The following is a 23,830-nucleotide window of genomic DNA, read 5'->3' as shown; positions in this document are numbered from 1 at the left end:
CCTCTATTAGATTTATGTGGTTTTCTCATGCTAGTTAAGCTTGTATAATTCCAATTTGGGAATTTTTTTGATGGTTTGAGAGGTATTTGGTTGGGAATAACTCTTCTTAAAGATGTGCTGTGAAGCTTATTTCTTATTCATCTCACTCATCTTCCCCATCTTTCCATTAGAGACAATTTCCTTGCCTCATGTCTTCACTTTATTTCCTGCTCGTGGAAAGCTTCTGTCTTTTGGAACAGATTCAAATGCAACTTCAGCATAAATAATGTAAAGACAATGTGGTTGGGTTGTGGAGTACGAAATCTTTTGCATGCTGTGACATTTGTTTGTCAGCTGTGGTTTTGCAAACTCTCATACATATAGTAAAAATACCATGAAAACTTACCTGAAAAGGGGCTTGCTCTGTTTAGAAATAATGAATGGCTTTAAACGTGAGATCAAACTCTCAATAAACATTGTCATGGGGTGTTCAGACAACATGTGTTAGCTCCTCCACTGTATTGTGGAAATTTAATGTTTGGAGAACATAAAAAGAACAGAATAACACCAGTGTAGAACCTAGAAATCAACTAATAATTCTGTCTCAAAGCTATAACCCCTATATCCAAAATTACACAGCTTCTACTCAGTTTTATTTACTTATTTGCCTGGAGATAAGAGCCTAAGGTCACATCCATCTGTTTTCTATACTTGCCTATTCTTGTTCAGGCAGAAACAGGACAGTTGTCAGTCCATCACAGGGAAATGCCACATTTAAGGAAAAAATGCTATTCATGCACTTATCTTATTCTGGCCAAAGGTAGAAAAATATTATTACCGGCCCTGTTTTACAATAGGGATTTTCAACTGTTCATAAAATCTGTAGCTGCAGTTTTAGTATCCATCCATCTTCCAATCTTGTTTAGTCCTGTGCAGATTTATGCAGGCGGTGTGCAGCTACATATTCATTCAGACACAACTGCACATACATGCTGCAGTTACCAGTCTCCACCAGCAGGTGGCACGACTGTTCGGTGTAAACAGGTCAGCAATGGGACTGCCTTGCCTTGATCTCCATTTTGTATGTTTTTTTCGTTGAGGTTAGCGCCTACTTTTCTAATGGCCAGTTGCACAGCGTTACCCGTGTGAAATTCTGCATGACTTCTTGCAGCTGAATGAGCGAAAATAGCTGGAAACGGCCCAGACGACTGCATTTAGCAGTGGGATCTGACCATGTAGCGTTGAAATGACTGGAGACGAGTAGCGTCAACAGAGTCAGCGTATTGTGAACTGCCACTTTCAACCAAAACAATGTTGACTGGCAACCTATGGACACATATCAGCAACCAGCCATGTCAAGGGTAAATATGAATATTTCCTGATATTTCTGAGCTGGGGTCGAAAAGGATGTTCTCGTGCAATAATGAGCAAATATATGTGTTAGCCTGCAAGCTAACGTCATTGACATTCGGGTTAAACGTAGCTACTTTGACTGTTAGCTACGTTGCTGCGTAGTATGCTAGTAGGCTAACAGCTAGCGGCAGCAAAACTGAACCTTTTTGAGGTGGTATTTGGTGCATTTTGCCCCATGCGGGTTTGCTCTGATGCATGTGCAACGGAGGAGCGCGGCTGTGCAAGCATTCGTGTTTTTAGAGCTACTATAAGGAATAGGCGACGTCATATATACAGCCTGTTTCGGTTTAGCTAACTGTCAAGCGCGCTGGTGGAGGAGGGGCAGTGGTCTCTGCATGAGGATAATCATGGAAAGACTACTGAACGTGCTGAGTGGGCAGAGGCCCAGGGTCCTTAAGGATCTATAGGCCCATGTCTTTATTGACCTTTTTATTTGCAGTTTTTATTGACATTACTTTAAAAGCAAAGTTCGAGTTACAGAGTTGCAAGTAATCTAAACGAACTAATAATACCCTCTAAGTCGATAAAACAAATGCAGTCGGAAGTAAACATATTACCCTAAGGACTGCAAAGATAAGTGACTTTCAGAAAAACATTTGGCTGAATATTTTTTAGGTTACAGATATAGTGAGGTAGCGCCAATAAAGAGCATTCCAATGGGACCTCTATATCAAGTTCCCCCAGAGTATAGTTGTTTGCTTACAGCAAGGCTGTAACCTGAATGCAGAACTTTTGTGAGGTGCATCTGAGGCTATTGTCGAAAAATTCCTGCAGGGGTTATTATGTTTTAGTGGTAGAAGGACTGAGTGTCACTGCAAAAGAAAAATACAAAAACTGATGTGTTTTTCCACATTTTCATTGACTGCTAGACACATCAATAAATCTAGTTTATATTTTATTATTATTATTTTGTTTTTCAGATTTCTGTAGAAAGATTCACCTTTTTTTTGGTACAAAATGTGTTTTTTTTAATGACAGAGTATTAGAGCCACAATGATCATTAAAAAACAGATAAATTGACGAGCAGAAAGTCGCAATATTACGAGAATAAATTCTTAATTTTAAAGAAATAAAGTCATACAATTCGAAGAAAAAAGTTGTAATTTTTACAAGAATAAAGTTAAAAATTTTATGTGAACAAAGTAAAAATGTACAAAAATAAAGAAATAAAATTTTGAGAAAAAAGTTGTAATTTTACAAGAATAAAGTTAAAAAATTGTGTGAAATAAGTAAAACAAAATGTTAAAAAAGTCATAAAAGTTTGAGAAAAAAGTTGTATTTTTTTACAAGTATAAAGTAAAAAAAATTGTGAAATAAGTAAAAAAAAATGTACAAAAATAAAGAAATAAAATTTTGAGAAAAAAGTCATAATTTTTACTAAGGTAAAGTTGTAAAATAATGTAAAAAAAATTCAGTTGTAATTGTCTTAGCTTGTTTTCTTGAGATTGTGCTTTTTTAATGTAGTTGGAATGTGCTCTCCTTTTTATTGATTGGACTATGAGTCTAGAATAAATGAAATCTATCTATAAATTGAATAATCAATTCTATAAGTTTTGAATTTAGGAGATTAAAGTCATAAATTTATGAGGCAAAAGGCGGTTAACTAAGAAAACATAAACAACACCAAAAAAGAACCAATATGGTGTTTCTGTACGACACACGTATTGTAAGCGGTTACTTCAGCTTTGGCTTCACAAATAAGGAAGTAGTGTTTTAGCAAGTCAACATTGACTTTTTGTGCGAATAATGATATTGAATAGAATTTGCAGGAACTGGGTCTCTTCTGAAAAAGAGTTTTGACCTGCAAAAGAGATGATTTCTGGTGGGGCGCCATTTAAGCTGTCGGCTGCATAGTTGCAGAGGTCCAAATGCATTATGGCACATGGATGATAAACTAAAGCCTTATGGCATCACCATAAATGGCTGCATTTATGATTTAGTCAGAATATAATATGGATAGAAGTTTATTTTCCACTTTTACCTTGTAAAATTGTGACTTTTCTCATAATTTTCAAATTTATTCTCATAAATGTATTTTTTATTTCCTTTTTATAGTGGCCTTAATATTCTGTCGTAGTTTTGGCTCAACTAGAGATTTAAGATTAAAAAAATTGGAAAATTTGATCAATTTTATTTTAAAACCTAGCTCTAGTGTGTTTGTTTTTTATTCTTTTAACACTTCTTTTTTTTCTCTCCTCCCAATGAAAAAGATGGATCAAGGTGGAGTGAAGAAGATAACATACAGAAGAGATGACCATCTTAGCAAACTGGTCTACACTGAAAGTCCTGAGGAGGGAGGTCTTTTGAAAGTGGCTCCACACAGTGCCACGTCCATCAACTCTGCCACGTCTGTCGTTCTTCCGTCAAGCCCGTTAATGCAGCCGGGACAAGTGACGAACGGTCTCAGCAGCAGTCCCCTTCCAGAAGAGCTCACCCCTGCCCCTACCAGTATCGGCTTTTTGCTCGACACTCAAGAGCCCAAGGACACGACCAAAGCTCAAAGACCCCAGCAGGCATTTCAGACGCAGACATCCAACAGATTTGGGCAGCAACATTTACCCCAGTTAGAGACCAGTATAGCTGATTCGACAGAGTCCCCCATGGATTCTCTCATCGGAGGATCAGATCCCAACTTTTTTGCCATGAAGACTGAGGATTTTTCCATGGATAAAGTAGAGCAGGACCCCATTGATCTTGATAATGCGTTTGATAATATTGGCAAAGATGTGGAACTGAATCAGAAGTTGTTCAACGACACGACTCTGGACCTGCTACAAGACTTTGATCTTTCTGGATCTCCCTCCGATTTTTACGTTGGGCACGATGCTTTCCTGTCCCCGATGGAAAATGATCCCTTTCTCGTGGACGGGGACATTAGAGGGACATCAGAGAGAGACGTTAAACCATCTGTGGCTGAGAGTAATGCCGCCATTGGGGCAGTCTCTCTTGCCTCCAATGGTGCGAGCCTGACCAGTCCAGAGCAGTGCAGTCCAAGCCTGTCTACAGCTGCTTCCTTGGCCTCCTCAAACACTTTGCCTGCTTTGGTGAAAAAAGAAAAAGATTCTGACTTCATTCAGCTCTGCACCCCTGGTGTGATCAAACAGGAAAAGGCATCAGCGGGCCACAGTTATTGCCAAGTGAGCAGGACCTCTTCGGACACGCCAGGTACCACCCCCATCTCTATTTGTGGGGTAAGCACTTCAGGAGGACAGAGCTACCACTTTGGTGTCAACCCCAGAAAAACCGAAGCTCAGCAGAATGACCAGAAGCCAGTGACTGGCTTGTATCTCCCAATAACAACCATTGGTGGAGCCTGGATCAGGAACCAGGGTGCTGGGAACAACTCAATCCACAGGGCCAGTGAGGCTTTCTCAAGCTCTCCCAACTCCGCAAGCTTTGCAAGGTGAGTGATATTGCATTATCAGCTCTGACTTACCTTTCAGTCTGTTTATCTCCATTAAATAATAATCCGATTTTGTTTCATTTCATTTTATCCATTAGATATTCATTTAGAGTCACTGCAAATCCCCCAAATATCCAGCTATCATTATGCAGTTCTGTAATTAAGGAAGCCAGTGATACAAAAAAACAATACTTTGGGGTCATTTGTGAGGCCTATTGTCTAAATGCACATTTTTGTTGAAACAAAGGTGTCAAACGCCATCCCTCGAGGGCTACTCGCCTCCTTCCTTCTCAGCTATTTCCACCCTCAGTCCTCCACATAACTTGGGTCAGGTGTGTTCTGCCAATTAGAAGCTGGAAAGGCAGGGGCTGTTGTGAAAGAAAGGGCCAGGCTGGAGTTTGACACCCCTAAATTAGTTTTAGCAACAGGGCAGAACGGCTGGAACGGACCAGATTAAAGGGTTTGGAATGATGTGTTTGAAACACATGGCCTCAACAGAGTTGAAAGGCTGCGGTGGGACGTCAACACAGCTACATAAAGAGCTACATGATGTAATTGTTGCCGAATCTCCTTCTAGTTGCTCTAAAGTAGTGTGGGCGTGTGTGAGAAACGTGCTTATACTAATCTTACCTTTTATTCATTATGTTATATCTGTATGCAGAACAGACTTTTGGATGTAGATTTTCTTACTCTTTCCAAACTAAGGAAGCTTTTTTGTGAATTGTTGACAGGCAGAAGCGTTTTCTATCTGCTAATTGTTTGGCATTTAATGTAAACCAAATTGAGTTTGTCTGCTGGATAATAGTTTGATGCTGTGTTGTAAAAGGTTTATTAATAAGAACTTTGAAAGAACTATTTGGTCTTTTTTTTCATCCATCGTCATTCACAAAAGCAGTTGCCATCACTAAAACACGTTTAGTTTCATTTTCTGCTTATTTTTGTTTAGCATAAGAGGAAAGTAGACTTTTGTTTTGTGAGTTTTCAGTGCTTTTTGAACAGCTGCTGGCTGGATTTAACTTTTTATGAATAAACGCTCTTTACTTTTCCAGCTTAGGTAATTAATATATTTGATTTTATTGAAAACACAATTAAAATAAGCTCAGTTAATGTTTGTGTAACACTATAATTTATAATGTGATAAGAAGATTTGACTGAAGTAAATGAGTAGAAAAATGCATGGTCTCCCCTTTAAGACATATCACCTGCTTAGACTTGCTTTGGGATTCGTTTATTTTCATTAAGAGCTAAGATTGAGAAAAATGTCTTTATTCTTTTGGGGATTTCTCCTTGCGTGTCAACATTTGAACTTTTTGCTGAGCTGTTCATGTTTCCTTATCATAATCTTCAGCTGCAACAGCGGTTCCACGCGTGTCATTAACGGAGGTCTCTTTCCTCTACAAATTTATAAGCCTGGATGGTTTTACTGACCTTCAGATGCGGCTCAGGAGGCGTTTAATATCAGCTGCCTCGTGCCAAAATTAAACTTTTTTGCAGCTGTGGCCCCTTATAAACAGATGCGACTCCAGGAAATGGCAGAGGTGTCTATTTCCAAAGTGGAGGATACATAAAACATTAGCTTGACTTATTAGACATTCAGGATGTCACATTTGCATTTTAGGGAACAGCGCATTGTTCTGGTTCGTCGTTTTAAGCCCATATAGATGCTGTGATTTCCTGTGGGCGGCGTCGGTGTTTGCACAGCCTCACAAAATGCCTTTTGTGACTTTGTTGCTTTGCGCTTTGGAGAATGTCTTAGATCTAGCTTGGGACTGTGGCTCTAAGGCCCATTGGTGAACAGTGGCGTGAGAGGAATCAGCCATCTTAGAGGCTCTCTTGTTTGTGTTTCTTTAGCATTCACGCCTGTCTGATTTAGTATCCAACAGCTCAGAGTTTGGCAACGGTCAACAAGGACAACATTTGTGGTTGCGTTTTTATTGTGTGTGGAAAGATGTTTGCCTTGTGTTGAACATTTGCTCTTTTGTTTAGTGACCCCTAAACAGATGGGCAGAGCCAAAAATCACATTGTAATTTCACATAGATTTCTTTTCACCATGTCTTTGTGTTCTTAAAAGGTGTGTGTTTATTATAAGGATTATGTCTGCACATGTGGCCAGAGGGCAAATCATTTTGCTGGCTGTTTGGTCTGCCAAGCCTGTCAGAGTGGAGGTTTAGCATTTCTGGCTGTGTGGATCTGTCTGAGCGTGTGTAATGAGAGCCAGTTTGTTTTGGTGTGGTTCTTATTGTGCTTAACCTGTGTGACATAAGGGGCTTGAAATTCTGCTTTGGGCTGTTTTGGCTCTGTGGTTTGGATGGGATTTAAAGTGAGCTTTATTCAGTCTGTTCTGTTCTAACTCGAACCTGTTTTTCTATGCCGTAAAGTAAAATTTTCTGTCTTTTTGCACAGTGACTGATAACACAGGACTGATCATTTTAGACCACATGCACACATGTAACAGGTAATCACACCTAGTTTGGCTTTAAAAGTTTAAAACTAGCCATTTAACAACCAGAAAGCAAACCTGTCCTTGATGTGATTATAATCTCAGAGAAAATGAAACTCTTCAAGAAAAGAAATGCCTCTGGCAATTCTACTATAAAGATACCCAAAGGTTACACAACATTGTTTTACACAGAACTGTAAAAATGTTTTTAATGTGAAAAAGTGCTGTAAACAAAGAAGGGTTTCAGAAATATGTTGGTTTTTACTCCACATTGAATTTCCGATTTTAATTTTTTTCCCTCCCTCCCTTTAACAAATATTACAAATGACACAATAGATTTAACAAAAAGCTATTTTATTTTAACATTTCTATTGGAAGCTGGCCTAAACACAAAGTTCAACTAAACAGAAGCTGTAAAAATATTTGTAAAACAATCCAGCAGGTTTTTTGTGAGCTGTCGCTAGCTTGAGCGTCTCACAAAGAGAAACACTTCTCGCTCTCAACAGAGTGCCTCTGTTTCAGCTGTTGAAACAAAGTCATTGTGCTCCCAGTTTTGGTAGCAACAGCCTTCAAACTGATTTTTCAGCATGTAGTTTGCTGTCTGAAGTCACTAATTGAACCAGTTCTGCACAACTTTCCGTTTTGGGAACAAGCTCCTTTTTAACGTCTGTGCGTTGTGAAAAACGGGCGAGCTGGCCTTACTCCGAACGACGCACGCTCAAGAAAGCACAATGCTCTCAAATAAAATCCACATGTTTGCCAATTATAAATCTTATGAATTTATTGATAAAATCAATGTATCGCCCAACCCTACTACCAAGGTGACGCTGTAAAAGGTGGGTTCATGTATGTAAGATTGAGCACAGCAACAAGATGGAATGTGGTTGTTCTACTGCATCAGCAAACTCTGTCCCAGCAGACTGGTGTTTTTGTGCTTGAAGAAGCACAAAAACTGGTTAATATTAAGGATCGAAGACAGTTCAGCAGATGAAAAACACATCAATTTATTACTTGAAGTTAGTTACTTAATCAAAATATGAAAATCTAGTCCAGTAGTGTCAGAATGGTGAGAAACCAGTGAGAGCCAGGTACACCCATGTACACTCTAGAGAATTCTTCACGGAAGAGTTGCAGCCAAAAATCTCAGATGTGGAAACAAGTCTGAGACACTCAAATATGCAGGAAAACATAGAAACTAGGGTGTATATAAATAACAGCAGCCGCTCTGGACTTATGAGTCAAAAATTGAAATATTTGGCCATAGCAGAAGGCAGTATGGTTACCATAGGGCTGGAGAGGAAGTGAAGCATGGTGGAGGTTCTTGACTGTTGAGGACTGCCTGTCTGCAAATGGAGATTTGGTTAGGATTACTGGTCTTCTCAAAGCTTAGAGATGCATTTACCTGTCATGCTCGAATTGCATTCAACTGCAGGACAGAAGAAAATGAGAAAGCCTACAGTAGCCAAATCTACAGAAGATCTATGGTTGTTTGTCTGAGATGTTTGGAACAACCTACCATGAAAGTGTACCTAGAAGAACTGATGCTGTTTTGAGGGCAACGAGTGGTCAGACCAAGTATTAATTTGATTTGGATTTCTCTTTTGTTTATTCTCTCCTTTTTGTTAATTTACGGCTCTTTTTTTCCTACCTGCCTGAAACTATTGCACAAATGTGTTAGTTCAATAAAACCTTGTGTTGAAGTAAGATGCTTAATTAGGGAATTTTACTTCCTAAGATTGGCTGTGTAAAACTAGAGAAAAATACAGAAGAATGAATTAAATAATAAAGCTCAGATGTTATAGATTTAATAAACTTGTATCTTGTGGTCTAAAGTAGAACTGTTGCCCTTTTTTTATTAGCTGGCACCAGCTAAAAGGCTGAAATGTTGTGACATAGTTGACATGTTCTGGTCTAAATACCTGACATAGAGTAGCACAGTTCCCTTTTTAACCCTGAATTTCAAGGTCTTTTGAAACCAGCCCCTGTCGAGCAGGTTACTTGACTCCTCACCACGCTTCTCCTCAGCAGGGTGGGCAGGATCTGAGATTTCCTCCTCCACAGCCTTAAGCCGCTTTGAGAATTAAGCTGTTGATATACATAAAAAATTCTCAAATTCAATGTCCAAAAACATTTTCACCTAGTTTCACCATTGTCTGATTAAAAAAAAAAAAAACAAAGCAATAGACATGACATAAATGGAAATGTATTGGCATAGTCGTTTTAGTCTTTGGACTGACTTCTGCCTGCTTTCAGAACGTAGAGGGCACTTTATGTGTTTTTGATTATTTATTTATTGATACACCTTAATTACTCTGCTGAACATAAAATAAGCAAACACGTTGGGCAGATCGATCCTTTAAATCAGTGGTCCCCAACCTACGGACCGGTGCCAATATGTGGGGCATTAGGTTTAGGGCCACCAAGAAAAAAAAAAACACACACACACACCATTTTTTCCATTTTATTTAGAGTGGCTACGCCGCAAACCGCTAAATTGAAACCCTCAAGCTAGCAAAGTTAACAAAGATCAAACTTATTTGCAAAGCTTATTGGCACAGAAAAGATTCAGTGATGAAACGAAGAGCCTTTGACTTAATTCAGAAATCTGCATTTCACAGACAAAAATCAGGAATATTTATTTTAATTATGGATTCATACCAACATTTATTCACATACACCATTATAATAATAATGCATGATAGGAAAATGTCTGAAAATATTGTCTGACATGAAAGAGAGAATTTCTTTGTATTTAATTTTTGTGAATTAGGAGCAGACAAAAAATACAATTTAAAAAAGGTGGAGCTGTGATGTAAAATCTACAGTCGTCGGGCCACAAGCTGCTCCATTCCGATGCATCCACTTGCAGACGACTGTATCCACGTACATCTTCATTTTCCTCGTCTGAGCTGGCATCTTGCACAAAACTGTACGGCTGGACAGCTCCAATATTGCTCGCCATTTTGTTGCCCTGGTAAAGATAGCGTGGGGTTGTGAAGGACTGTGAGCTGGCAGAAAAGAGTGTACATATAGATGCTGGGAAGGAGGGGCGGGCTTACTCCATACCAACAATCCCACCCACAACTCATTGGCCAATCCCTATTGAAATACTGCCACTCTGCTCAAACAACACAGGTTTTATTATTTGATTGGGCAGCAAAATCATATTGGGAATTACAACAGATCAAAAGATGATCAGAGTAGGTCCTTAAACCGCTCAGTCGCCTAACAAAAAGGTTGAGGTTCACTGCTTTACATTCCTTGTCTTAATTTGAGTGTTTTGGAATTCAAGAATGGACAGAACTTCCATGTTGCGCATCATCGCCCAAACAATGAATCAATGTGAGTGCATTGTTTAGCCCAAGCCGTCACTCCACCCACCTCTTCACCATTGTTTACTTGCCCCCACCTCTGTCCCTCCGTCCCTGTCCGCGCTGCCTGAGAACAAGTGTCCAGAACGTCAGCAGGACCTGCCTCAAGTCCCCTTCATGGCGCATGCTCACGTGTGAGCACGTCTGTTTGATTTGTGTCCGTGCGTGTGGGTGTGTCACGGTGGCTGCTGCGCGCATGAAGGCGCACCACAGAGCGCTGGCATGAGGCGCTCACTCTTCTGACCTACTTTCTCTCCCGCCTCCCCACATCTGGCGCCGAATGGCTGCTCTGGATGAAATGCCGGCCATTCCAATAGCTTTCACAGCACTGCTTCATTCCTGTGTAATCACACTCTGAATTTTTTATTTTTATAAAAACAAAAGGATAGAGAGGATTTTTTTGAATTAAGGTTTGAAGTATCTACATTTTTTAAGCTCTTTTTATTTTTTTTTGTGTGGTACTTATTGTTGTGAGAAATTAACAAACTTTGCTTTATCTAGCTAAAGTTTAGGTTAGGAATGCACCATCACCTGTCGGTATTCAATGTGTTTTACAGGCTGGTAAGCAAACCTTTAGTTACATGGTCACTGGTGACTTTTATAAAATAAAAATAAAAAAGCAGGCACAGAAAATGAAATCTTTTACATTTGTTTTTATTACGATTAAAGTTTTATTTCTTCTGGTGGTTTTAAATGAGTTGCTTCTTTGGGCGATTAATGTTCTGAGCAGGTTCGTCAGTAAACCATAAAGGAAGAAATGCAGATGCTGCAGATGTCGTTGATATTGGACAATACTCTGTGTCGCACTCTGATCATCTTTTAAACAAATGTAAAAGCATAATTATGATCATTCCTGTGTCATTTTCTAGGACATAGTTTCTGCAGAGCGGCAATAGCTCATTAGAAATTCGCCTGAGTTGTGGGTGGGTACAGAGTAAGCCTGCCTGACTTCCCATCATCCCTCTGTTGACACTCTCCCGCTAGCTTACAGCCCCTCACAACTCTAACTAGGCCTGCACGATTTTAGAAAAATCTGCGATATGCGATATCAGTGTTTGAAACTGCGATGACGGTATGACTTGCGATAAATGGAAAAATAGAAAAGCAAAAATACCAATACATTTTGGTTTCAGTGTGAGTTTTATTCAAATAATTCAACACAACTTAAATTAACGTGCAAGTTTTATTCAAAAAGAAGAAAATATATTTACCATAGAACTTGCCAAAACTATGATGAATGATTACAAAAAATTTATATAGATGCCCAGGAATAAAATAGGTTGGTGTCTCCTACATTTCCATTTTACTGCAAGTGTTATTAAATAAGTCAACATAACTTAAAATCCAAGTCTTTTTCAAAAAGGAGAAAAAGTTAAGACCTATAGCTGTGGCCAAAACATAAATGAACAATGAAGAAAAAAGATAGAGGCCCACAACTTAAACGTGACCTAGTATGAACTAGGGCTGCACGATATGAGGAAAACTTGCGATATTAGTGATCAATATTGCGATAACGATATAATTTGCAGTAAATAAACAAATAGAAAAATAAACAAAAACATCATTACCATTTCATTGCAACAGTTTAAAAATTATACTCCAAATGACCCTCGTCGACACGGGGGACAAACATCTAACATAATAGGACTCCATCTGATTGGTCAACAATGGGAAGGCGTCCATCTGATTGGTCAAAGCATAAAGGGATTTATTTGATTCGTTAAATGCTTCAAGCTGCTAGAAGATTGTTTTAACACATTTTGGGTTTGCGATTTATTGCGATATTCGCCGTCTTTTGCGATATGCATATTGTAGAGCTGGATATTGCGATAACGATAAATTTGCGGTAAATTGTGCAGGCCTAACTCTAACCTAACATTAGCGGAGCAACAAAAAAGGGTGTACAATATTTGAGCTATTCAGCCGTAAAGTTTTTCTCCAGATGCCAGCTCGGAGGAGGAAAGCAAAGACGTACGTGGATCTATTTGTCTGCAAGTGAATGCATTGGAATGGAGCAGAGCAGGGACCCTATTAATCACTGATTTGTAGCAAATACGACTGTTTTTCAAACAGAAGTTTTCCTCGGCTCCTGATTCACAATTTGAATATAGACATACTTAGAAATGCAATTTTAAATTTAATTTCTTTTATTTATGTTGTCCGTCATGACAAAAATGCCACATGAACATGTTAAAAACACCGAAAACACAATTTTCATCAGAGTAGGTATTCAAAAGCATGCATTCTTTACAAAATCTACAACTCTGTATTTGTAGATTTCAAATACAGAGGGTACTTTCACTCATTTGTTACTTCTGCTTGCCTTCAGAGGAACATGCTGCACAGACATGAAGTGTCCTCACCACTGTGTTATTGGCTAAGAGCAAGAATTGCAGATGTTTGAGCGTGTGGCCCAGCAATGCCTCCCACCTCCAAACTTACAAAAAAAATGTGTGCGGATATTCTACATGCAAAGAAGAACCAGAGTGCACCGGACTGATCCCCTTTCTGTTATTGTTGTTTGGTCTTTGGGGAAAGGAGCGTTTTGCTTACCCTCTACCCCTGCTTCCCTCTTCAAGCCCTCTGAGTTTTAATAAAGAGGCGTCTGTGCAGCAAAAGTCTCAACTTTTAGTAGGGTGACCAAAGAAGAAGTCGATCTATTAGTCCTGAAATCTGATGTGAATGTGCAAACCAGTGGTCGCTTGGAGGGGGGGAAAAAAAACAACACAAAACATCGGTTTGGTGTAGAAGTAGAAAATGTGCTGGTCTTTACGGGCGACGTGCCTTGTAAGTTGCTTGTGACGTTTAGAGCTGAAAGAGGATTATGAGTTGGTAAGTAGGGCAGTGGGATACAGGCATTGTTGTTGTTGCTGTGTGACATGCCTTTCCTCATTTAAAAACCCCTGGCTGAGGTTCCTTTACTGGTGCTGGGGTTCAACTCCCAAGCCCCATTCCAGAGTGTTAGTAGGTTTGTGTCAGTGCTGAGCTCTGACCAGCAGTAAACTCTTGGGGGAATGTGAGAGCTTCCTGTTGACAACACGCAGTCCCTCACAGATGGTTCCATGAAGAGGAAACTTTGTCTTCTCACACTGCTTTTGCTGCTCTTTTGCCCTGTAATGCAAAAGCAGAGATTTGTAGCTGTTCTTGTAGCGTTGGTGCAATCCCACGAGCAGCTTCACTTTCCAGTGCTTCTCATAGCTGCACCATCTGCGGTAATGTAATGCAGTAATTATTTGTGCTGCATGGTAAAATCATTACGGATGTCCTTCTGATGCTGCATCAATGACCTTGGGAGGAACAAAACGCCGAAGCTTTTCTTTTTCTCTGGTCTCATTTGTCAGATTTAATAGCTTCCTTTGTTTGATATTTTTTGTCATAGCAACACAAACCCTCCATTTCTCAACTTTTTTAAGGCATTGTGAGATATTTAGATTATTTCATGAAGATGCTTCATTGTGTTACTGCGAATCGTGCTCCTCATCAGTCTACTTCAAAGTGTAGAAGTTCTGCCTACAAAACATGTGAAAAGAGATTAAGAACAAGAAGAACAAAACGCCTCAAAATGAATGGCATGGCGTCCGTTCAGCCATGGCTCCTAATCCACTCGACAACTGTTGCCTGATTTGCTTGGAACGAAAAGCCTCCCAAGTATGTGGTAAACATGTTTGCAACTTTTCCCATTTTTGATGTCTTTTCATTTTAACTTTTAGTCTGTCAAATCTTTTTATTTTTCTTTATTTGGATGACTAAACGGAAACTTTGTTTTATTTTTATGAAGAAGGTTCATGTTTGTTGCAGCAACTATTTGTAGACAGTGCAGGAATTTTACAGCTAAAAAAGAGAATTAATTCCATTTTGTTTTCCAAGTTCATGACTAGATTTTCCATTAAATATCAGTTATTTTTTAAATGATTATGAACAGCAATCAATAAATCACTTTTAAGGAGAATGTGTGTGTTGAATCAACATAGCATTTTTCAGATGGGACGGATGAAGGATAAAGAATTCAACGGATTTAGTGATTTAAAAGGAAATGAGTTTAGTTGACTTGTTAGCATGCTCTTTATGGTTATCTGAATAATTGTTCATATGTTGCACTAATAAACTAGATTTCTTCTTCCTGTTTATGAAGCTAAATAAGCATCAATGTGCTACGGTAGTGAAGCGTGCATAAATCGCATCTTTTATTGTTATCTATTTCGTTATTATGATAGGCTTTTCAAGATGAAGTGGTGGTTCCTTATTTTATTAAATAAATTTATCTCAAAAGTTTCTTATGCTTTGGAGAGACTCATTGTCTCAAAAATACAGTCAGTTAGATGAACATGATCAAACGTGGAGAGCTTAGTGCACTTTGTATTGTCAGCTTTTTGCATTAAGTATAGAAAAACAGCTCCTCTCCGTAGCTTGGAACTGTTTTGCAGCCGTCGGGACCTGGACACTGAGGAGTCACCGAGTCCACCATGAACTCCTTTTGTATCACCAAGTGTCCCGGGGTCAAATGTCATGCCATCTGTCCTTCAGCTAAAGCTTCCACCAAACTGGGTCATGTAGCACCAATGATCCCGAGCAGGCCAGCTAATCTACAGCAAAAGAAGAGGAATGGAGGTGTTTGAATGAGCCACCACAAACAAGTCCACAACTCTCTCTGAATTGATTAGATGGGATCAGCAGCTCTCGATGAAATTAAAATGAAAGTCAAATAGAAAAGGATTGAAACTGTGCTGCTAAAGGCCGTCACTGTTTTTTTTGTTTGTCTTAGTGTATATTATGATACGTTTAATATTCCGTTGTTGGTGATCTGAGGTTGTTTTTCACTTTAATTAAAGGGCATCCAATTTATCCGAAAATGTACAACCTCAGTTTTGTTTAGTGGCACAGAAACCCCTCTCCTCTGCATGGAAATGCTTTAATGTTGTATGCAAGTTTTCCCATCCTTTTCCTTCCAACTGGTGGGAAAGTGTGCATCTTCCATATACTACTAGCATGTTGCATATTTGAACGTCTGGTTAAAATGTTTGAGAAGCTTTCATACAGTAAAACTGTTTTCCCTGAAGCGGCGCATGTGTACACAAACATACAGGCAGCCGTGTCTCCAACACCATATCCTCTCATTGTAGCTGTTGTTTTTGTTGTGGCCACTGGGCTGGAAAGGGGGTGTCCATGTTTGGCGCAGTGATGCAGCAAAGTGGGAGCTCCTCTAGTGGTAATTTACAGGAACTGCAAGCTTTTAAGGGCTTTTGATCTGGAAGTGATTGTAGTTTAATTGAAGGAGGTGGTGGTGGTGAGGATTATTTTAGGTCACTTAAGTAAACTTTTATAAAATGTATTCAGGATGTGGTGGAGAGGCTTTTAAGATTTAAAAGAGTCAAATTAAACAATGCGAAAATGAAAAATCTTCTTAAATGGGAAATATCCTCATTATTTCTCTTGATCATCTCCGTTTTTGTCCTGCAGTTCCACATCCAGGTCAGAAGGAGGCACTCCCACATCCACAGGAAAGACAGGGACTCATAAAATCTGCCTGGTCTGCTCTGATGAGGCGTCCGGCTGTCACTACGGCGTCCTAACCTGCGGCAGCTGCAAAGTCTTCTTCAAGAGAGCAGTGGAAGGTGAGAATCTCCGAGAGATCAGTCGTTAGTTATTTGTGTTTGCTGTATGACCTGAATCGTCCGTGTGTGTTTTAGGCCAGCATAATTACCTGTGCGCTGGAAGGAACGACTGCATTATAGACAAGATCCGGCGGAAAAACTGCCCAGCATGCCGCTTCCGCAAGTGTCTGATGGCCGGCATGAACCTGGAAGGTGAAACGCAGAGATCGACCTTCATCTGTGTTTTGTTCTTGAGCGATTGACTTTACCGTTTCCTGTTTCCTTTTTCTTCCGAAGCTCGCAAAACCAAGAAGTTGAACCGTTTGAAGGGCTGCCAGAACAGCAACCCGCCAGAGATGATCCCTTCACCTCCAGTGGAGGCCCGCTCACTTGTTCCCAAATGCATGCCGCAGCTGGTCCCCACCATGCTATCCCTGCTGAAAGCCATAGAGCCGGACACTCTCTACGCCGGCTATGACAGCACCCTGCCTGACACCTCCACCCGCCTCATGACCTCTCTGAATAGGCTGGGCGGGCGACAGGTCATCTCTGCTGTGAAGTGGGCCAAGGCTCTTCCAGGTTAGCAACAGATAAAGATCACATCTTCTGGAAACCTATTAAGTAACACTGATAGTCGTCACCCTGTTGACTCTTGTTTTAGAAAATAAATCAGTCTTCTGGGTTGTCTGCTTCTCCTCAGGGTTCAGAAACCTGCACCTGGATGACCAGATGACCCTGCTGCAGTGCTCATGGCTTTTCCTCATGACTTTCGGTTTGGGCTGGAGGTCTTACCAACAGTGCAACGGCAACATGCTGTGCTTTGCTCCAGACCTCGTCGTAAATGAGTAAGTGGTGTAAATGTAGATTCTAATTCTGAGGGTTTTGCACCGAAACAAGGATTAAAAAGGAGTTTTCCTTCTTGTAAATGTAAAGCCTCATTTCTTAGTCTTTTTGCTGGTATCAAAGACTATATTGATTTTTAAGTCTAATTAAAGACCCGCTCCAATGAAAATCGTGTATTTGGTTGTTTTTAACATGTTCTTTGCAGTTTTCTTGCAATGGAGGACAAATATAAAGTAATTTAAGCTTAAAATTGCATTTCTTAGTATTTCTTTATTCAAATCGTTGGGAATCAGGAGCAGATTCAAAAATGGCCTTTGAAAAAGAGCGTTTTTGTGACGTAGGTAAAACGCTGGGCGGGCCACAAGCTCCCTGCTCCGCTCCATTCCGATGCATCCACTGTCAGACAAATGGATCCATCCATGTATGTCTTCGTTTTCCTCGTCTGAGCGGGAATCTGGATCAAAACTGTATGACTGGATAGCTCAAATATTGCTCCCCGTTTTTGTTGCACTGACGGGCTGGAGTGACGGGCTGTAAGCTAGTGGGAGAGCGTGTAAACTCCAACAGGTTTTCCAATTAACCTCCCATTGAAGATCCAGGTACTCAAGAGCAGATAAGGCAGAATTACTGGAAAATCCGCCCTCGAGGCCTGGAGTTTGACACCCCTGGTGTAAACAGAGAGCTCTCATCAATGGGAACGGACAGGGGGGCCGAGGTTACTCCATATGAAAGGTCCCGCCCACAACTCAGTGTTGACTTCATAATGAGCCACTGCTGCTTTGTGGAAACTATGTCCTAGAAATGGTCACAGGTTTTTAGATTTGGGCTGAAAACTGGGAGCCCTTTTAAAATAGATAGAAAGATGATCACAGTGGGACTTCAAATGATTTCTGATCATCTGTCTGATGCCACTTCTCGTTTGAACCCACAGGGAGCGGATGAAGCTGCCCTTTATGGCTGACCAGTTTGAGCAAATGCTGAAGATTTCCAACGAGTTTGTGCGGCTCCAGGTTTCCCATGAGGAGTACCTGTGCATGAAGGTTCTGCTGCTGCTCAGCACAGGTCTGATTCCCTCTACTCTACCGCCACGTTTTCTCACCCCAGTGTTGTTTAATCAACATTTCCTTTTCTGCTATGGTCCAAATCTGGAACCTGCATAGCAATAAGATTTGGTGTCGTCATATCAAACCCTGACGAGGTCTGCTTTCTCTCCTGCAGTGCCAAAGGACGGCCTGAAAAGCCAGGCGGTGTTTGATGAGCTCCGCATGTCCTACATCAAAGAGCTGGGAAAAGCAATTGTGAAGCGGGAGGAGAACTCCAGCCAGAACTGGCAACGTTTCTACCAGCTCACCAAGTTGTTGGACTCCATGCATGAGGTACAGTTCCCACAAGCTCTATTTTTAACCATTTTGTGGCTCACGGGCAATTCATAAAATGATTTTATATTGCCTATGTTTTTTAAGATTGGATAAAGTATTTTTTGACTTAAAAGTATAAAGACCGTGGCATGAAAGAGAAAACCTGTCTAGATGACCAGATGCTTTCTTTACAAAGTTTTTGCTCCCAAATTCAAAGGTTCCTGCATTTACTGGAAAGTCTTTTTATTTCTCTATTTTTCCGGACAAATCAATATGCTGGAGATCGTCAGTGGTTTTCAAAGCTTTATGGTGTTTGTAGTTGAAAATGACAAAAGATTTCCTTGTGCCCCCTTGTGGTTCGTCTGCAGATGGCGGGAGGATTGCTCAGCTTCTGCTTCTACACCTTCGTGAACAAATCCCTGAGTGTGGAGTTTCCAGAGATGCTGGCAGAGATCATCAGCAACCAGTTACCAAAATTCAAAGCCGGGAGCGTCAAGCCTTTGCTCTTCCACCAGAGGTGACTGATTCATGCGACACAATGCCTTAAAATCCCACCACAACACCTCAGCAGCCCAACAAAACTCCCCCGTTGAAGAGGAAGAAGCGTCAACTAAAGGACCTGCCGTTTAAGCTAAGAGAGAATGGAGTTTTTGGAAACGAGTATGCAACTTTTGGGTGGAAAAAAAAAAAAGAAAAGCGATGTTTATGTATAAAAAAAACCTCGACTATGAGCATGAAAGGTTTTGTTTGTGGAACAGTCTAAGATGTAGTGTGTAAGATCCAAGTAGGAAGTCTTTGTCACAGGTTATTGCAAATAGAAATAGGCTAACATTGCTGTTGTCTCAGGTGTCTTACCTCAAAATTCAGAGCGATATCTGAAGCAGATATTTACAGAACAGAACAAATATCTATGTACAGATTCTAATAGTATTTTCTACATTTTCACATTAAGACAGTTTATACAATATTTCCAGGTCGTAGTTACCTGAGAAGGTAGCAAAGCTTAATATCACACTCTTAAGGTAAGCTTTTTATTTTTAGTTTTTATAGGCTAAGAGAGCTGAGAATCTTTATGATTATTATTATTTTTTTTTTGGTTTAACAGGGGAAACAAACGTCTGTTTTCTAATGATTTTAAGAAGCTTATGTCTTTGCGTCGATTAACTTTGGACATTAGCAGTCAGTCCACTTGTTAAAGAATGATTTCTCCCACACGCCAACCTTTTCCAGGTTTACATGTCAGTTACAAAAGGGAAAAAGATGTGCCTTTTTTTGCTTCAAATAGCCATTTTCTTCCTGCTGTACTTCTACCTGTTCATGTCATAGTTGATTGTACTTTTTTATATTCCACACAGTCGCAGCTTTCTGTTTTTTGATGGCTGTTAGTCTTTAGAAGAGGCAGCTCGGTGCGTAGAAAAAGGATCCTCGTGACTCGGAAATATCACCCCGCCTGCTCTCCTCCCTTGTGATCTTTCGCACACTCTGCTGCACAAGTGCATTTTCCAGCACTTCTTTTTTTTCTTTTTTTTCGTTACGCGAAAGGCTTTAAAAAAGACTGTGAAGAAAGACTGTTAATCCGTGCTGGTCTTTCATACGAGACTTTGCGTAGAAGTTACAACTTTTTCTAAGAGGGGAAACGGCCTCACACTCCTGTCCAAGCAGTGGAGTACTAAAACCTAGACACAAACGAGGGGGTTTGCTTCATTTATGATCATTCAGGAATATTGAAGTGGTTTTAACAGGACTCAAACCCTCTGTGTTTGTTTGTTTTTTTTACAGTGGTTTTGGTAAAATAAAAGAAAACAAACAAAAAAAAATGTAATATTTTCACCCGTGACTCTCTTTGCTCTCAGTTGGCATCTTATTTTTTTGAGTAATGTGTCCATCGGTAGCCGACGTATTAATCGTTTCAATGTTGAATAAATAGTTGAACAATTTGGGAACGAAGTCACTGAAGTGTTTGGAGAGCTGAGAATCTTGATGCCACTGTCATAGATGTGTGTGTGTGTGAACGTGAAGCTGGGGGTGAGTTTTAAAGACGCCGTCTCTTTGGCGCCTCGCCTTTCAAGGCGGACTATTTCTCGGCTGAGATTATAGTTAATCCTGAAGCTTCCTCGATTTATGCGGCTGGTGAGTCGTGTTGCATTTCCCCGTGAAAGAACAGATTTGTCACTTATTTTATTTTTTGGAATTATTTTGTGGCTCTTAATTGGATCCTAGAAAAAGATTGAAACTCATGTGTAGAGGTTTTTCGGAGCGACTGTTTTTTGTCTCTTTCTGGTAAATTTTTACCCTCCGAAACAAATGAAATACGAGTGTTTTCCTAAATGTCCGTGCATTTCTCTCCAACCCATCAGTTTGTACGATAGATGGCTTGTGTGTACAGTACTCTGGTGTCAGGTCCTGTCAGATTGGTGATCCCCGAAAGCCTCCCACAGCTCCTTGTAACCCTAAAAGTCTTGCTACCTTAATGCCCCGTATGCAACCTACCCAAATGTCTGTGTCTTAATCGGCGTTGCATGTTTGATTGTCTACTGCGTGGTCGTGGCCCCGGCGTTTGAGCGTACTGCACACGGATCACGGTGGAAGCGCAGCGTTTTCTTTTTGGGAGGCCGGCAGTCAGAATGGATCCTTTTAACTCGGGGAACCTTTTGGGTGTCAAACTCCCACAGCAGCGGCGTTTTCTCTTTTTTTTCCTCGCCGATGCTGGAAGTTGCAGTATTCGCAAGAGGAAGCGGGCGTTCTCGGTGGAAGGAAGTGTTCTTACGAGTGCAGGGATGGGAGGAGTCTGGAGCCGCCGGCGCCTCGGCCTGACAGTATCTCTAGTTTGGGGTTCGGATCGGAACGTCTTTTCTTATCAGGTCTGCATAGCTTGTCTCGAGTGCGTTTCATAACCTCAACATGTTATTGTTTAAACACAAGGTTTTAACATGAATGTGATACTTAAAGAGATATTCAGATAGTTTAACAGAAGTATATATTGGCTGGTGAAAGTTAGTGAGCTGCCTGGAATACAAATATATATATAAATATATATATTATTAGATTAATATTTCAAGTAAGTGCTCACTTATATATTTAAATATGTCATAGGTTGTTTTTATGTGTGTCCCAACAACAGAGAAGAGCATCAATATTACTATAAAATACACTGCTTCCAAGCTCAGGTTTAAAAAAAAAGATATGGTCTTATTCAAACTTTTTTGTTTTGTTTTAAAGTTCCAAGAAAAGCCAAAAACAGTTTTCTGGACAAGTTGGATCTCCCAAATGTTGTCTGCTTTTTGTGTTTCATGATGTTTTGTGTGTTGGGGAAATATTTTAGTTGGTAGGATGTGTAAAGTTTGATGGGTAAGCTGCCGCCGCCGCCGCTGCCATTCTTGATAGATTGGCTCAGACAGACAATGGATCCTTTTTTTTCTTCTTTTTTTTGTTGGTGTTTGTAAAAGTCAAAACAAAAAAACACCGTCATCACCTGTAAAAGGGTTACTTTCACATTCAGTCTATCCAAGACTCTGCTGCTGCTGCTGCTGCTGCTGCTGCTGTTCCTTTATACAGGCGTATATTAACACACGGATAGATAAAACTGTTGGTACCCCTCTGATAATGGAAAAACAAATACACAATCACTGAAACAACTTGACGAAAAGGAATTAAAAGTTCAGCAATAAAAATTGCTTTTAAATTTTTGCACAACATACTTCTAGAAGTGAGCATTTTTGCAATATCAGAGGAGTACAAACACATTTTATATATGTGTGTGTACATTCTATATGATCTCAAAGTTGCCTCTTCTTGCTCAAAAATGTCTCCTGTTTACTTTCTTTGACATTTCTGAAGAGAAACCTGAATATGCAATAGAAAAGACAAACAATCATCATGATGCAGCATAGTGCTCTTTTCTTTTTTCTGTTTTTTTTTTTTTTTAAACAATATAAGCTACTCCCAGGAGATGCATTTAAATGTTATCTCTGCAGGTCAGATTTTTAGGACGTTCAGGACAGTAGTCACCAGTTGACCCGGACTGCTCTCACGTTGATCTCTTGACTACAAGGCGACCAAAGCTAACACAGACTCATTTTAACTCCGCCTTTTAAAAAAAAAAAAAAAAAAAGGAAATGCGGGCTCCACGGTGACAAATGTACAGGTTTTTTTTTTTTTTTTAAATAAACACTTTGAATATTTTTTAACACATCATAGCTTTGGTCAAATCATGTAATACTGTGAATAGAATAGAACCATGTTTTTTTTTTTTTTTTTTTCATACACAAACTGTTTGTGAAAGTAATCTACCAGCTTGAATCAAAAAAGATTTTAAAAAAACAACAACTTTTGCACTACCCAAATATTGTTTGAATATCTATTTTGTATAAAACATATGCAGACTTTAAGAATAACAAAGGGCGGATCATGTTTCACTGGTGTGTTCTTTCTCTACAAAGCGCTTTGTTTTTTTGTTTTTGCTTCAAACAAGTTGGATCTGTACATAGAATCCATTGTAAAGAAACTGCGGTGTATTTGTCTCCAGATAAGTTTTACAGTACCATGCCCCCCCTCCCTGTATTTTTCTCCTCTATAGTGTGACTCTCGTTGATCTTTTGCGTCATTGATTAAAGTTTGAACTGTATGTGTTTTGTGTGGTACTTTTTCAGCATAAGGAACTGTAAACTGGTGTTTTTTCTTAATACTAACTCGTGATTCTGAACGGTGGACGTGGGAAGCTCAATGTAAGCTACTTCTCCATCTTTGCAGCACTTGTTCATCAAATAAAACTTTTTTTTTCCCATTCTGACCTTGTTGTCTTTAAAACCGACTGTAAAAAAACTGGACGATAAGCCAGAAGTGGGAGGAGCAAAGAATAAAGTGGGTCAAAATAAAAAAAAAACAATGAAAGGAAAGGTGTTATTAGTGCGGTAAACATGAACTGACTTCCTGATAGTCTGAAGAAGCCTCTCCATTTGCCAAGCTAGAGAAATCTCCAAATGGAAGACAGTAAGGAGCACTTTGTCCTGAACACTGCTGTAAACATCTGCTGTTGACATCAGGCTTTCAGCACCATCTTTCCTCTCGTCTCCATCACTGCTGGGAAAGCCATCTCTCCGTTTAATTAAAGGAGAGTTGCTCTCATCCTCTCTGAAACAAAGATGACTTTGTGTTGCATTTGATGGTGCAGCGGGAGGGCGGTTGACCTCTGATTGGAATATTGCAGGTTCGATTCCCGCCTTGTCTGACCAAATGTCGAAGTGTCCTTGGGCAAGACACTGAACCCCACCTTGCCTCAGGTGTAAGGTTGGTACCAGTGTTGAACCATCAGTGGTTGAATGGGACTGTGACTGTTAAGCACTTTGGGCCTTTGAGGAAGGTAGAAAAGTGTTTTACAAGTATACACCTTTACACAATCATTTAGAAATGTCAACACACATTTCCCCCCTAA

General features: G+C 39.9%; 1 protein-coding gene and 1 long non-coding RNA gene across 3 annotated transcripts; one reads left to right on the top strand and one right to left on the bottom strand.

Annotated features, from left to right (window-relative positions):
* Window positions 1-1,036: 1,036 nt before the first annotated feature.
* LOC100302444 (glucocorticoid receptor) lies at window positions 1,037-23,183 on the top strand. 2 transcript variants are annotated; one of them, XM_023958951.1, is made up of 9 exons: window positions 1,037-1,340; window positions 3,603-4,795; window positions 16,065-16,219; window positions 16,295-16,411; window positions 16,496-16,777; window positions 16,899-17,043; window positions 17,973-18,103; window positions 18,260-18,417; window positions 18,768-23,183. In XM_023958951.1, the coding sequence occupies exons 1-9, from the start codon at window positions 1,308-1,310 to the stop codon at window positions 18,918-18,920; spliced, it is 2,367 nt and encodes a 788-aa protein (XP_023814719.1). In that variant the 5' UTR covers window positions 1,037-1,307; the 3' UTR covers window positions 18,921-23,183.
* LOC110015760 lies at window positions 9,684-11,466 on the bottom strand. The gene is made up of 2 exons (XR_002291012.1): window positions 10,646-11,466; window positions 9,684-10,207 (listed from the first exon to the last, which is right to left on the bottom strand). It is a non-coding gene; the product is annotated as an uncharacterized LOC110015760 (long non-coding RNA).
* Window positions 23,184-23,830: the final 647 nt, after the last annotated feature.

The sequence above is a fragment of the Oryzias latipes genome, chromosome 10, assembly GCF_002234675.1.
Source record: "Oryzias latipes chromosome 10, ASM223467v1".
NCBI classification, from domain to species: Eukaryota; Metazoa; Chordata; class Actinopteri; order Beloniformes; family Adrianichthyidae; genus Oryzias; species Oryzias latipes.
This window is presented reverse-complemented; position numbering and strand designations above follow the sequence as displayed.

Bases quoted from the DNA above. Each gene is read 5' to 3' on its own strand.
- LOC100302444 (XM_023958951.1), top strand. From the start codon at position 1,308: ATGGACACATATCAGCAACCAGCCATGTCAAGG. The intron at 4,796-16,064 runs GTGAGTGATATT...TTTGTCCTGCAG, and splicing joins AACTCCGCAAGCTTTGCAAG to TTCCACATCCAGGTCAGAAG. The intron at 17,044-17,972 runs GTAAGTGGTGTA...TTGAACCCACAG, and splicing joins CCAGACCTCGTCGTAAATGA to GGAGCGGATGAAGCTGCCCT.